Source organism: Zootoca vivipara, chromosome 15 (assembly GCF_963506605.1).
Source record: "Zootoca vivipara chromosome 15, rZooViv1.1, whole genome shotgun sequence".
NCBI lineage: Eukaryota > Metazoa > Chordata > Lepidosauria > Squamata > Lacertidae > Zootoca > Zootoca vivipara.
The window spans coordinates 29,536,459-29,551,320 of record NC_083290.1 but is presented as its reverse complement, the minus strand read 5'-3'; the positions used below and the strand labels follow the sequence as shown (position 1 = coordinate 29,551,320).

The following is a 14,862-nucleotide window of genomic DNA, read 5'->3' as shown; positions in this document are numbered from 1 at the left end:
TGGGGCAGAGGAGGCAGCATCTGATTTACAGTGCCAGGCAGAGCCAGCCATTTCACATTTTCCAGCTGGTTAAGGTTTTTGTTTGTTTGTTATTTTTTAAACTGTTGATAGTATATGATAAGTCAGTGAAAAATGCACAGCTGAGGACTGTTGCTCTGCATTTTTCAAGAGTAGCTACCCGGACAAGCACTTTTCAATTGGAAGAGAAAGACAGGCCACCAGTCTGAGTGTGCCACTGCAGAACAGGACCATTCTTTTGTACTCAGACCATACACGCACACACGTCTGACAGAGATTAGCCCCTGAAAAGCAGACCACAGAGAGCAAGAGCACCTTCAAAGGTAGCTCAAGCAAGCGAGCCAAGCCACAAGCATAGAGTGGAAGTCATCATTTTAAAGGAAGCCATAGGCACTTCTGGTGAAGGTTTTAGTTTTAATTTCTGTTACTTGGTGATATTTTGTTCTTTCATGTAAACTGCGTTGGGGGCCCTTGCTGGGAATGGAAAGTGATATGAAATGTTTTATAATGACATAACTGAAGAAACATTGCTGCATATGGAGCAACTGCTTTCAGCATTTTTAAAGACAGAGTAATGTAAAGTGCCTGCCCATGGAAAGCTGCCTTTATAGCTGGCCAGCCACTTGTCTACCTAGCACAGCATTGTCTGTGGCGACTGACATCAGTGGTCTGACAAGAAGGAGGGGGTCAGGGAGAACTGTTTCAATCAATTCCTCAAGAACATTTTGAAGAGATCTTGCCTTTTGGACTCTCCAAGGAAGACTGCATGGTCTGTGGTTGCCTTATTCTCACTTTTGTTGGGAGATGAGTTGTCCAGTGGAGGGAACACAGAAGCATGAGCTCTCTGCTGGATACACCTGGGGAGGTTTGGCTGGTCAGATGCAAATTGTCTTCAGTAACTCTCCTTTTCAGGGAGCCCCAGCTTCTGTCCCTTGCATATCTGCCCTTAGCCGAGCAGCCTTCCCTCCAGCAAGCTGCCCTGTGTGAGTTTGATCAGGCATCTTCTGATGGTTACTAAAATAACCTTGTTACGTGCAGAGCGGATGGAAATCTCCCCATTGCTTTTGGAAGCCCTTCATGCTGCAGTAAATTCAGCTCGTTTGGAGCAGCTGATCCGCTGCACGCCATCCAACCCCCGTGGCCTTGCTTGCTAGCTGATTGCTGGCAAGCCTAACTGTGGAACCTGCTTCTGTCACCTGGCCTGTGCATCTTGTTTACCTCCATCATTCCCCAGCTGTCTTCATCCGCCACTCAAGATCTACTTTAGCCCTAAACCCCTCATCTGCTGGGAGAGTGAAACCAGAACTTCCTCCGTGTTTCCTAGTGAAAAGCTTCTCAGGAGCTCCAGAGAGGAGGAGAGAGATTTGTTGAAGGAAGCAGAGGCCCAGCGTTTCTCTCCCTTCCTTGATAACTTCCACCCCAAGAGGAGTCTCTTCTAGCTGCTGGCTTGTTTCTGTGCTGAAACAAGAAAGTTTCAGGCAGCTCCCTTAGCTGGCCACATGGCTTCCATTCAGGATCTCTTTCTCTGTATGGGTGACTTGTTCCACTGGAGTCACTGGCTGCACTGTGAGCAGCTCTCAGAGCGGCTTCCCTGACTGCAGCTGTGTTAATAACGCCCTGTCACTTGTTTACACTGCAGCTACTGTAAAAAGGAACCTGACATTTAGGGGGAGGGGGAGGAGACGGCTTAATTTATCCAATGTTTAAAGTGACTTTTTAATTTCCGTTGGTAATCTGGCCAAAGTTTGCGGGTAAGGAGCTGGAGCACTTGCAGCCCTGACATGATCCAGAGCGCTGAGCTACCCTTTCCACCGCCAGCCCAAGCAGATCATTGCCGCTGTTGGCTTCAGAGCAGCCTGTGCGTTGCCTGGAGAAACAGCAGCAGGAGCTCTGCTGAGCAGAGCTGCTTCCAGGCAGTTGAACGCTGCTGGGCCTTTGTGGTGTAATGGCAAGGGGTTTTCAAATTCCTCCTTCCCTTCTTGGCTGGGCCACCCATATAGCATCATAGTGGGACTTGCAACCTGCCCCTTAGGTAAAACATAGGTGCGAATGTCAGTCTTCTTTTTGAAGGGGATGGCTAGTGGTGATGGGTGGTGTTGCTCTACCGTTTGCTCTGACAATCTTCAGCAATTTCAGAGGCCTTCAGAAGGAGGGGCCGGGTGGGCATGAAGCATACCTTACAGCTGTAAATCCTACATAAAGAGTGTGGGTAGGATGCAGTAATTTTCATTGCATGGGAACAATAGCTGCAGGAGATTGGGGAGCATGTTTAGGATTCTCTAGAGCGGAGCTGCTTATTGGGTAGACATGATCCATACCACACATCTATCGATCCTAGCAGTATAAGCAAATTTCTCATATGGTCCACCAAAGTTCCCCTAATCGAATTAGGCCAGAGGTAGTGAGCTACAGGCTCAGGGGCCAAGCGCAGCACTTCAGGCATCTGTCTGTGCACCCCACCCCAGTGCCTGGCTGGAATGTGTCTCTGAAGTGTAATGATGTCCCTTGCTTGCCTGAATGTGTGGGGTGAGGGCAGAGAACTGTGGCTTGTGCACAACTGGGTTGTAGCCTACTGCACATGTGTAGTCCCATCCATTGTTTGGGCCACTTTGTGGTTCTGGGCCCACCCACTACTGCTCTGTGGCCCTGGGAGAGTTGAGCAAATCATGTAGTCAGGACGTGCTGCTGGGATGACTTTCTAAGGGTGTTAGTGGAGCAGCTGGCTGCCACTTTAGCTCTAGGTAAGCAGAGTTGATACTGAGTGACCCCAACCAAGAGGAGAACCAATAGCTGCTCTGGGTACGCCATTCATACCTGATATTGGGAGCTTTCACTCAGCTTCCTCCTGAGAGATATTGTCTCCAAATGACCTGGTACCAATGACCTGGTGTCTGGCAAAGAGCTTTTAGAGAGAACTCATTTATTTGTCATTAACCTAGGGAAGTGTTTACTTTAGAAAAACAAAACAGAACACCAGTTCAGGTCCAAGAAAATAGACACAAATCTCTGTGCCTTTGCAGCAAGGTTGATCCTTGGCCATTCTTAGAAAGCTTTGATCCATTTGCAGGAAGGCTTTGTTGCTAAACATGTGCTTTTTTCCTGGAGCAGGCAAATGGCTCTTCATAACATCATTAATTGTAATAAAAAGTACTTCTGTTCCTCCTGTCAGTGGAACAAAGCCATGTAGACTTTATCCCAGCTGGCAACTACAAGTAGAGCCAATGGTGGCTGGGACTGCTGGAGAGACCAAGTCTGCAGCCTGATCCAGGCCTCTTTGGTGGACAAGGGAGTTGGGGTGGAAAGGGAGCCATTGCCTGGTCTTGCTAGAGAGGTGGAGCAAAATTGGAAGGTGCTGAATGGTTTAGAATGGGATCTGAGCTGCTTCTGACTACATCAAGCAAATCCTTCTGGTTTTACCCAACTGTTGAGTAACAGAGGAAGAGAGGGAGATTTGCTCTCATGAAGGACCTGCTCTACTGTTTACATGGAGCACATGCACCTGAGATGATAGCTCTCAGCTGAGAACAGCAAGATATGCCCACCCCCATCACCATTTGGTTGCCTGCCAAGGGCTGAGATTCATCCAAAAACATTGACCTAGTTCAGCCTTGTGCTTTAGGAACTGTTCAATTGCAGTGGGAAAGCCAGTGTGTGGTATTGGGAACGACACCACAGATGCATCCAAGAAACCATTTCTTCAGAAGGCGCCTGCTGCTTTGGCCTCAAAGGGGAAGGTTGGGCAGCTTCAACCTGCTTCCCTTAATAAACAGTATTAATTATAGAGCAAAAGATGAAAGTCTGCTTTAGAGAATCAAAATTAAGCTAAAGTTTTCCCATTAGGTGGTTGTTTTGGCCAAAAGTGCCCACTAATTAAAATACCCAGGCACAATCAGTTCACAGTAAATACTAATTACACAAACACATCAAAAGCCTTCTGCCTCTCCAGATAAAGAGCATTTTCTTTCTTTTGATGTTGTATTTCTAATATATTTTGATGGGGCTTTCAGCCAGCAAGCTTCTTTTCCTTCCCTGATTAAAATTCATTTATAATAAAAGATACCAGGTGCAGGCAGTGAAGTGGGTGTGTGGTAAAGTTGCAGAGGGTGCCTATACACACTTACTAGGAAGTAAGCCCAACTCAGTGGGACTTGCTTCTAAGTCAGCATGCATAGGATTGTACTGCTGTTCTTCTTAAGGAGCAGCTGAGGAGGTAGAGTCTTGGGTTTGGATGCAGGAGTGAACATTGCAGCTTCTCCTGAAGCCTCCCTAATGTCAAGGTGGGAATCAGGAACAGCAATAACTCACAAGGTGTCCATGAAGTTAACTCTTTATTCAAAGAAACAAAACACAAACACATTCTAAAACACAAACCCTCCTGGCCTCTCTGAGTGCACACACATATATGCCCCTTTCTTTCTTTTAGCACATACTGGGCAAATATTTCTTTAAGCTGAGGTGTGAAATTTTACTACCCAGGTAGAAATGCAGAAGAGAGAGGGAGCCCACCTTCCTTCATGGGTTGAAAGATGGCTTGTGGGCCTATCAGCTGCAGAAATGCTGCCAAATTTGTGCAAGATTTAGAGCAAAGAGCAGCCTGTTGGATAATTCTGTATTTCACAAGCTGTAGATGCAAGCTACCTCTGACATTAATCACTAGAACGCAGAAAGGCCCATGATACAAAGCTGGTTACAAGGGAAGATGGCAAAAAGGCAGCAGCTTTTGTCTCAGAGACAAAGGAGGTGAAATGTTTGCAACCTTCCTCCAGGAGATTACAGACATGGTTTGGCTCTTGCCTCTGGAGCCCAGTAACTATTTACAGAGTAAATTCTTCTTTTATGAATACCCAAGAAGCAGTCCAAATGAACTGTGAAGGGAGAAAAGAAGGAAACAAGTATGAGGGAGCTGCTTTTGATCCCACCTGGGAATGTAAGAAGGGCTTGTGGCCTTGACTCTTAAGTTCTCTGGGCTAGGAGTGGGAAGCATCTGATGTCCTTGAGATATAGCTTGAGTCCATCAGGCGCAGCATGGCCAACACTCGGAGATGATGGAGCTGCGGTCCAGCAGTATTTGGAGGGCCACCGTTTCTTCCTTCCCACCGCCAACAGAAATCATATTGCTACTTTTACTTCTTCATAGCAGGGCCACTCTTAGCACAGTGAGGCCTGGGGAATAAGGTATCAATTCCCTGTCTGTAAAACGACTTCACTATTCTGTGGGATAACTAGTCTCATATATCCCACACGCTTAAGTCTAATTAGTGCATGAAGGGGTTAATGCCATAGAATAAGCTGTCCTGCTAGGCTTAGCTAGGTCACTTTCCCGCAGCTTGGGAGGAAGGTAGTCAAGAGTATTATTGTGCCTCAGCCATAGAAGCTCAATGTGTGAGGAGGTCTGAGCTGATTGCTGCAGTTCAGACTGCATGGCTCTAACCAGCCTCTCTTGAGTTCCTTTACCAATAATTTAGGAACTTTTTCACCCCTGTAACTGAGCCACATTTGCTGCTTGTGCAACTTTTCTGATTGCACATGAATCTAACCTTTGGAAAGTTTGTAAGGAAACCATTTTTAACTTACCAAATGTGTGGCCTTTTCCTGTGCTAGGAGAAGTGAGGGACTTTGGAAGGAACTTGGAAGGATAGATTTTATAGGTCTAACAGCCTCTATTTCCATGCTTTGCTGCATATTTGTTATTTTGAATCTCTGCTGGGGTTCTCTCACTAAAGAGTACCTGTCCCAAATCTAGAACTTGACACCCAGGGAATTTTCCTTTTATACTTACATTATACATTTTATACTCCTGCACCAACATATTCTACCTCTATTACAGATAGGAAATTGTGCTTCAGAAGCCATGGAAACTCTAGGTTCAAATCCCTGTCACAGAGACAGACAGAGAGAGACACAGACTGACTGACTGATCTACTTCAAAAGGTGTTTATGCAGCCAAATCTTGGGAGGAAGAGTGGCATATACATATAGCAAATTAAAGACAATACTTCCCATAGCAAAATACAATAATGGTTCCAAAGTGCTTTATAATTGAAAACTGTTGTTCCTCTCTACCAGAAGCAATAATAGAGCACAGCCACACTTTCACCTGACCCGTAGTTTAATTGTATTGTGTTCCGATTAATTCATCTGGACCCGGGAGCTTTTCTCATTTTTCTGTCACTGTGCCTTGCAAAAACGTGGTCTTACCCCTTAAACTGATGCTCAGTTCAGCAAAATCTCTCTTTGGATATTCTGCACATCTGATAAGATCCAATTCAGCGGGTAAAATTGGACTTTCGGAAGACACAGCCGCAGAACAACAAGGAAAGCTTTTGGACCTGCGGGGATTAATTGACAAAGAAAAGTGTGAATGAGCCCATACTTTACCTGGTGTTCTTTATGTACATCCTTTCCCCTTGCCTCAAATGAAGCTGGCCTGAGACAGGGCCTCCTGCCTAGACACATGATCGGCTCACCTAGCTCAGTACTGCCTGCACTGACTGGCAGTGACACCAGGAGTTCGGGCAGGAGTCTTCCCCAGCCTTACTCAGAGATGCTGGGATTTGAATCTGTGACCTTCCGCATGCAAAACAGATGCTCTGCTCACTGTGCAATGGCTCTCTCCTTGAATTCCCAAATGGTTAGCAAACAGGCTCTCTATCTTGACCCAACCATTCCCCTCCCTCCACATTAATGTGTAGGAATTTATAATCTCCCCCCTGCTTTTTTCTTTTAGCCATCTACTTCTTGTTGTTCAAGCTGGGCAGGCATCATGTGATCTACCAGTCCCACCAAAGAGCTGCGGACTATTTATCCATGGCCGCCTTCTGCAGGAGTTTCTTTTGTGACATTTTCTAAATAACCCATTGACAACTGGAGGTTGCACAGTGTTCACAGTTTTCAGAAGCAGCAAACAGCTAAAAACAACCTTTGGGCCAGTTTCCTGCTTGCCTCTTTATTAAAAGAGCTATTGTCAGGGTGAGAAGGCTGGAGCCAACAGCTACTGTCACAGGAAACTGCCCTGCTCTGGCTGCTGCCATCATCCCAGAGGCTTCTTCCTTGCTGGCCCTGGGCTTTTGTCTCAACTAAAAGGGGCTCCATATACTCTGGGGGCTAAATCAAAATCAAATCAAATCTCATCTTCACAAAGGAAGCTTGGCAGAACTTTGCCTTCCCTTCAGAGCCTCAGCCTTTTCCTTTTTCCAGGATCCAACATATCATACACACCTACTCCCTCACACACTATTTTTTAATGCACCCCTTCAAAGGTAGTGGTCAGCTGTTCCAGGGACTTTTCTTTCATTTGCATCTCCTCTGGTTTCTTGCATATGGAATGTGAATCTCGTGAGCCTCTTTCCCCCTCTGGGGCAAATTTGCCCCAATCCCTGTAATTCTTCATGGGAAGGTGACCCCTGAGTCTCCCCTGTTACTCACTCACAGTGCTCAGCATAATTACAACAGCCTTCACCTACAGCTGACATCTTTTATCAATCATGGTTGCTAAAATACAATTGTGTGCCATTGGAACATTATGGTTGCCCAGAGAGGCATTTTTTTTGCTCTGGCATGGAGTCTGAGTCTTAGCATCTTGCAGAAGTATTCTAAGGCCTTTAATTAGGGCTGGTGATTGGAGTACCTATCACCATCCTTGGGCATAGGGCAGACTTTGAATCCAACTGAAATAGGCAGAGAAGATGTGCCCAAATAGGAAAGGAGCTCTCCTGCTGCAGACCTAGAGAGGTTAGCTTCTGTGAGCTGGGGCACGTCTCGACACTTCGCCTGGCAGTTGTGCCACCACCTCCTTCTGCTGTTTTCCCAGCAACAGATGAGCTAGACTAGATAGATCCATTCTGGGCAGTGCAGGCCTTACAAGTCCTCCAGTGAACCAAAGTATGTCTATACTGCTCCAATAACAACAGTTATGCTTTCTCTCTCTTCTCCCTCCTCACCTCATCTCCTTCAGATCACCTCGTGGCCCATGGACGAATGGCTGAAAAAGAAGCCCGGAAGAAGTTTAAGCAGATAGTGGCAGCTGTCCATTTCTGCCACTGTCGTAACATCGTCCACAGAGATCTGAAAGCAGAGAATTTGCTTCTGGATGCAAATCTGAACATCAAAATAGCAGGTCGGCCATTTTAAAAGATGGAAGCATAGACTACCCAAGCAAAGCAGCACAGGTCAAATCCTGACAACTTGAGGTTTCTGACAAGTGACAGATCTTGCTGCTTCTGCTCCTGGCTACCAAGGATGGTGTTCCACTGCCCTGCCAGACTTTTAGGGCTTAGTTATTCATGATTCTGCACCTCCACCTGGGGCCAGCCTTCCCTGCTGCTGTTGCACTGCTGAGCTGATCCAAAAGAAATGCTTAGAAACCTTTATAGAAAACCTATGGTACTGGGTGGTCTCTGAATTGATTCCCTCCTGTTTCTCTTCCAGATTTTGGATTCAGTAATATCTTCACACCTGGTCAGCTGCTGAAGACCTGGTGCGGAAGTCCCCCCTATGCTGCCCCTGAACTCTTTGAAGGGAAGGAGTATGATGGGCCAAAGGTGGACATTTGGGTAAACCATCAAGAACCACTCTGCACTGCCAGCATTTCTCTTTGCAAGGGGAGGGGGGGAAGAGGAACGCTGCTTCTGGAGCACATTGAAGCAGCTTTGGGGGAAAGCCTTTTTGTCACTACAGTGGTGCCTCGCTAGACGAATTTAAGTCGTTCCACGGGTCTTTTCTTATAACGAAAAAATTCGTCTAGCAAATCCCATAGGAATGCATTGAATTTTTTTTGAATTTTTTTTGCCCATAGGAACGCATTAATTGAATTTCAATGCATTCCTATGGGAAACCACGATTCGCTAGACGAAAACGAATTCGTCTAGCGAGGCAACCTCCGCTAGAAAAAACCTTTCGTTAAGCGAAAATTTCGTTAAGCAGGGCATTCGTTAAGCGAGGCACCACTGTATATGTATTTGACTAGTGAACCAACTTTTGCCATTGTCCATGTGCAATAATTTTAAACTTTTTTAAAGATATAAGTGGGACCTTTTTAGAAAGGGGCTCCTCTGATTGGGGCCCCTTTTCTTAAATAGATTTTCCTTCTAGGGCACAGGTTTACTTCATGCTGCTGTTGCCCCAAATGGTACCTAATGTTTGTGCACTCTTCTCTTGCAGAGCCTTGGGGTGGTGCTCTACGTGCTGGTCTGCGGGGCCCTGCCTTTTGATGGGAGTACGCTGCAGAACTTGCGGGCGAGGGTCCTGAGCGGGAAGTTTCGCATTCCATTTTTCATGTCCACAGGTAAAGGCTCTGTGGGGAGATGTCCCCTTCCTCCTCCTCCTCCTCCTCCTCCTCCTCCTCCTCCTCCTCCTCCTCCTCCTCCTCCTCAGCAAAGTCAGCAGCTACAGGTACTGGCTGACATCAGGGGTTCAGTTTAACACTGGCAACTTCTTGAATTTGAGGTGGCCTCACTTGGGAAACCCATGCCTGGCGCTCTGATCTCTTTGAAATAAAGAGCTGCAACAAAATCCCTTGTAGACTGAGTAACTGCATTTCAGTGCCCAGCTGTTGAGGACGCCAGGTGATGGCAAAACTAGGAACTGCAGAGAATGTCAGAGAATTTGGATGCTAGGTGGTCTGGGCCAACACGCTAGACAAGAGTTGTAGGTTGGGTTCTTTTGCCCTCTCTTTTCCTTCTATGTGCTTTGAGCACTACTTATATGGGAGCTGAACCTGCCTCCTCATAGAAAGCTAAATTCATGACTATGTTAAAACTGGATTTTCAGTTTCTGGTGTCCTTCTTTTCCTGCGGGTCAGAGAGAAACTGCTTCAGCTGGAAAGCTGAAATGCTGAGTTTCCCTCTCCCCAACCACCTGCTGCAGTGCCCTTTCCAATGTGCTGCAGGCAGACATTAGTAATTTGAAACCCACCAGCTTGCCCAAAATTCTGCTCCTGGAGCTGTTGGCGAAGAGGAAGATGGAACCCTATTTTATGCTGGCTGTATCAAGCAGGGAAAGCCTGAGCCATTTTGGGACCTTGGGAAGAGATGGATGAGGGCTGTCTAGAGAAGAGTCCCAGACAGCTTGCATGCATTGGTTGTTTGTGCTTTGAATCAGTCATGAGAGACCTTCACAGTTGGACCTTCCTGCTCACAATGCAGCAAGCCCACCCAGTGAACCTGTTGTCCTTCATCTTCCTGTGAGCAAAGGGCTGTTTTATGACTGTCCACATTTAACTGGAGGAAAATTAATTTTCAGCCTGCTGGAGCACTGTCTAGAAATGACTGCTGGCTTCCTGTTGGCCTTGTTAATTGGAACTTATTGTGGCTTAATGACTAGTGATGCAGTGTGAGGCTTTTATCAGTTGAGCAGCAAGAAACCCATTTGATAGCTGAAGCCCCAAGCAGAAAAGTATACCAAGGGGTGGGAGAGGCCCATCGTAAGTGTACCTGTTGTATGTGTGGTTTGGTTGAGACAGTCCATCTGTTGTTCAAAGGGCTTGAATTGAGATCTCTCTCTTTACCAGCTAATTTTCCAAAGTCTCTTGTTTCACACATACAGTGGTACCTCGACTTACGAAGATGATCCATTCCGCAGCCGTCTTCGTAAGTCAAGGTTTTTTGATGTTGAAGTGCTGTTATGGCGCATGCGCAAAGCGCGAAATTTCGCACTTTGTGCATGCGCCAACCGCACCTGCCGCTCTGCACAGGCGCGGAACGTGCGTGCTGGGTGCACGCGGCAAAAGAACCTCCGGGGGTTGTCGACTTTGGAAGTCGAAACCTTCGGAAGTCAAAGCATTCGGATGTCAAGGTATGACTGTAAATGGTTACTAGAGCAACTCTCTCTCTCTCTCTCTCTCTCTCTCTCTCTCTCACACACACACACACACACACACACACACACACACGGAGAGCAAAGTGCTTGTGTATCCTGCTGTCTTTGTGGCTGGTGAATCCAACTTACCTTGGGTTTCCTGAGACCTCCCCACGAAGCTTTCCCTGGTAGCACTACCTAAGACCTCCAAACCACTCCAGGACTAGCAGCTGCTGCAACAGTGGCCCAGCCAGTTCAAATGCGAGAGCCATATTAGCTTGATGATGACAAAAAACCAAAAACAAAACTGTTTCCAGTAGGCAGATGCATCAGAGACTGAACAGTGTGCCTTCTTTCTGTTTCCTTCATTTCCCCTCTCATGGCACTGAAGCCCCTGGCTGGAGTGTTTGTCTGCACTTTTATTGGAGGCATGGGGGGGGGATGTCCCTTTCTAATTCCCATTGGCTGACCAGGTCTAACTTATTTGGAGTATATTGATACACCAAAACCCTCTTTCAGAACTACAATTCTTGCTGCCAAAGATGTGGCATGACTGTCTCTGGCCTATGGAAGAGAATGATTGGCTGCAGCTGAGGTGTGGAGCGTGGGGTCAAGGTGGGGAAGAGAGATCAGTGAGGGGCAAGCGCAGGAGAGAGACCCCTGAAATGTAGCTTTGCTGCGGAAGGCAAAGCCCACCTTTAAAAACTGAGCACTTGCATTGTGAATGGGTTGTACAGATGTGACTGTCTCTCTCAGAATTGTATGGAAGACAGGCAAGAGCTTTGGGCCTGCTGCTCTTTGGGCATGCATCCAGTTTGGACAGTCTCTGTCTCCCTGCTATGAGCTCATCCTTAGGAGAGCTGGAATGAGGTTACTGCCTCCACAGCCCTGGTTGAAATGTTTCAATAATCTAACCCTGTTTTGTTCCATACGGCTTTTCTCATATAGTGTTGGCCTTCTCCAACCTTAGTGAAGGAGCTGGTAATGAAGCTTGGGGGTATTGTGGATCCATTGTTGTAGCTTGAGGCTCAGGTGGTGCAGAGTGCCTTCTATGAGCCTTTGGCTAATTAAACAATCTATGGCCTTTTAAACTGTGTGTGAGGCAACTATTGTTATTGTTTGTTATTGTGGTATGTATTTTTGTGGTTTTGTATTGTAAACCAGCCTATGATCTTCAGATGAAGGGCAATATAGACATGATGATGATGTATTTTATCTGTACATCAGTTTATCAAAGCCCAACATTCTCCTTTGGTTTCTTGTGGGAAGCCCAGTCCCCACTAAGCAAAAAATAAATGTGTGACTTAATGCCAGGTTTCTGCTAATGGATACTCTAACCTAGGGATTGGGAATATCTGTGGAGGCCCTTCAGATGTTGTTGGACTGGTGTTCCCATCACCTTTACCATTGGCCATGCTAACTGGGACTGGTGGAATGGGGGGGAGGTCCAGCAACATCTGTAGGGCCCCACAGGTTTCACACCCGTGTGTTTAAAAAGTAACTTCTTGGAGTCTTGTGGTGGTCAGCAGAAGCCACACTTGGTTTCTCCAGTGGTCAGATCCTAATGAGCCTGGCGGTTTGTGTTCTGTAGCTGTTACAATAAGGGAGTAAGATTTGTTATGTAGAGACCTTGTGAGAGGTGGGGTTGCACTGTGTGCAGCCAAGCCCTGCGGGGTTGTAGGAGCTTAACGGGGTTTTCCTGATATTTGCATGCATCCTGGTGATGTTCAGAAGTGGAAAGGCTCCCCTCTATGTGCTGAGGTGGGTGTGGCTGGTGATGGTGCCCTCTCCCCCCAGTTCCTCAGCAGCCTCTTGCTGTTGTCTTGCAGAGTGTGAGCACTTGATCCGCCACATGCTGGTGCTGGAACCAAGCAGGCGGCTCTCCATGGAGCAGATCTGCAAGCACAAGTGGATGAAGCTTGGGGAGGTGGATACGGAGTTCGACACGGTGAGCCAGCACAACTCTACTTCCTTGGTGGCTCTCCATCCAGGCAGTTTCTTTGCCTCCTTTGTCTTTGTTTCCCTGAGGAGTTCAGCATCTCTCAGCTCTTCCTTGCCCTAGGAGGTTGCTTGGGAGATGGAATCGAGATGCATTTCCCCAGCCCAGTCTGTGACCAGCAAGCCCCAAACCTTTAACAGTTCCTGTGCTTTTCCTTGTTGTGGAAGCTATGGCTGTTGAAACGCTCTGTTCTTTCCAGTTAATAGCCGAATGTCAACACTTGAAGGTTGAGAGGCAGATGGAACCGCTGAATGAAGATGTGCTGCTTGCCATGGCCGAGATGGGGCTGGACAAAGAGCGCACCCTCCAGGTACTGGCTGCCTCCAGGCACTCTGGGGTAGAAATAGAGTGGTTTGCCTTTGGTGTGAGGCTGATCATTTTGTTGTTTCCTTGCTTTCCTAGTCATTGAGGACAGATGCTTACGATCACTACAGTGCAATCTACAGTCTGCTCTGTGACCGTCTAAAGAGGCATAAGAACTTGCGCATTGCCACCCTGCCCAGCCTCCCACGGACCATGGCCTTCCCAGCACAAGCCAGCATCCAGGTTAGTCTTCTGTGAGGTGCAGCTCTGTTGCTTTCAGATTAACTTACACAATGCAAGAAGGGGCAGTTCCAGAGGGTGCCTGGCTAGCAGGTTGCACTGTGCAAAACTAGCCTTGGTGCAAGAACAATTGCTATTTCTCTTGGAGCTGGAAATGAAAAACTCTTGTCTGTGTAGGCAGACGGCCTCTTAAAAATATTTCAGGGTTCGTTACTTTGATAAGGTGACTTACAGGGCTGCCTTCAGCATCCCTACAGGTGTCCACTCAGCCTTTCTTTGCTACCTTGGGCAGCTACTCCCGTTGCTGGGAGGAGAGTCCCACAATAGATTATTTCAATTTCTTACCCATAATGTGTCAGGGCCTGCAATTTAAAATACAATATTAAAAACAGCTTAAAATAAATAATAGTATTAAGAATTGGGTGTGTCCCGGAAATAATATATCAGGTGTCGAAGGCCAGGGTAAGTATCTGCCTCTGGTGGTGGCTGAGCAAGAGGAATGGGGTTGGCCTTTCCATGGGCTTTCTGCATTTGGTGTTCACAGTTTGGTTTTGTGTCTGCTTTGCAGGCAGAGCAGGCGGGCAACCCAGTGAGCATCAGTGTCCCACAAGTGCAGCTCATCAACCCCGAGAACCAAATAGTGGAGGTAAGTTGTTTTTCTCTTCCAGGATCTCCCCTTGCTAGTCACAGGTGCGCCTGCATTTCTCCCCACAAACCGCCTTACGGTATGTGTTTCTGCCCTAGACTGATGGAGCAATGACTCTGGATAGTGATGAAGGGGAAGAGCCGTCCCCTGAAGCTCTGGTCCGCTACCTCTCCATGAGGAGGCACACGGTGGGAGTGGCTGATCCTCGGTGAGTTTTGGTGCCTGCTGCTTCTTACAAACAATCCCAGAGCCATCAAAGGGCGTTGCAAATTTCCCTCCAGTATTGCAGCCCTCTGTCCTAAGAGGGACCTGGCTCCTGTCTCACCTTAGTGGCAGGTGTGGCCTCTGTAGTGACACATTATCTAACAAGTTTGGCCTGGAAAATGCTAGCCTCCTTTCTGCTGCTCCTAAGTGGTGGGAAACAAACCAGCAGCCCAGAATGTGAGCAGAGAAGCAGGGTTGCGTTGACCGTCTCCTGAGTTGTTATTGTGCATGTGTTTGCAGTACGGAGGTGATGGAGGATCTCCAGAAGCTGCTACCGGGTTTCCCAGGCATTGCACCACAGGCCCCCTTCCTGCAGGTGGCTCCCAACATGAACATGGCAGCCAACATGCTTCCAATGCAGCACCTGCAACCAACTGGTCAGTTAGAGTACAAGGTATGGCAAAGGAAACTCCTTGGGAACTCTGAGCATCAGTCCCTATTCCTGTGAGATTACCAGCTACCACGGCTTCATGAGCCTGTTGAATCGGACCTGAAACCAAATTAAGAAGACACCCACCCACCCTCCCACCTGCCCACACAGCTGTATGACATGGAGACCCAAGTTGTCACTGTCCTGGCTGCCAATCTAAGGGGATGA

The 14,862-nt window shown here is 47.4% G+C and overlaps 1 protein-coding gene across 3 annotated transcripts in view; it reads left to right on the top strand.

Annotated features, from left to right (window-relative positions):
- SIK3 (SIK family kinase 3) overlaps nucleotides 1–14,862 on the top strand; it is a 94,533-nt gene that overhangs the window by 59,319 nt on the left and 20,352 nt on the right. For all 3 annotated transcript variants that reach the window (XM_060268640.1, XM_035140145.2, XM_060268641.1), the window contains exons 4-12: nucleotides 7,973–8,134; nucleotides 8,446–8,570; nucleotides 9,178–9,301; nucleotides 12,642–12,760; nucleotides 13,011–13,121; nucleotides 13,214–13,357; nucleotides 13,923–14,000; nucleotides 14,099–14,208; nucleotides 14,505–14,658. In XM_060268640.1, the coding sequence (XP_060124623.1) occupies nucleotides 7,973–8,134; nucleotides 8,446–8,570; nucleotides 9,178–9,301; nucleotides 12,642–12,760; nucleotides 13,011–13,121; nucleotides 13,214–13,357; nucleotides 13,923–14,000; nucleotides 14,099–14,208; nucleotides 14,505–14,658 (1,127 nt within the window). The remainder of the gene's footprint in view (nucleotides 1–7,972; nucleotides 8,135–8,445; nucleotides 8,571–9,177; nucleotides 9,302–12,641; nucleotides 12,761–13,010; nucleotides 13,122–13,213; nucleotides 13,358–13,922; nucleotides 14,001–14,098; nucleotides 14,209–14,504; nucleotides 14,659–14,862) is intronic.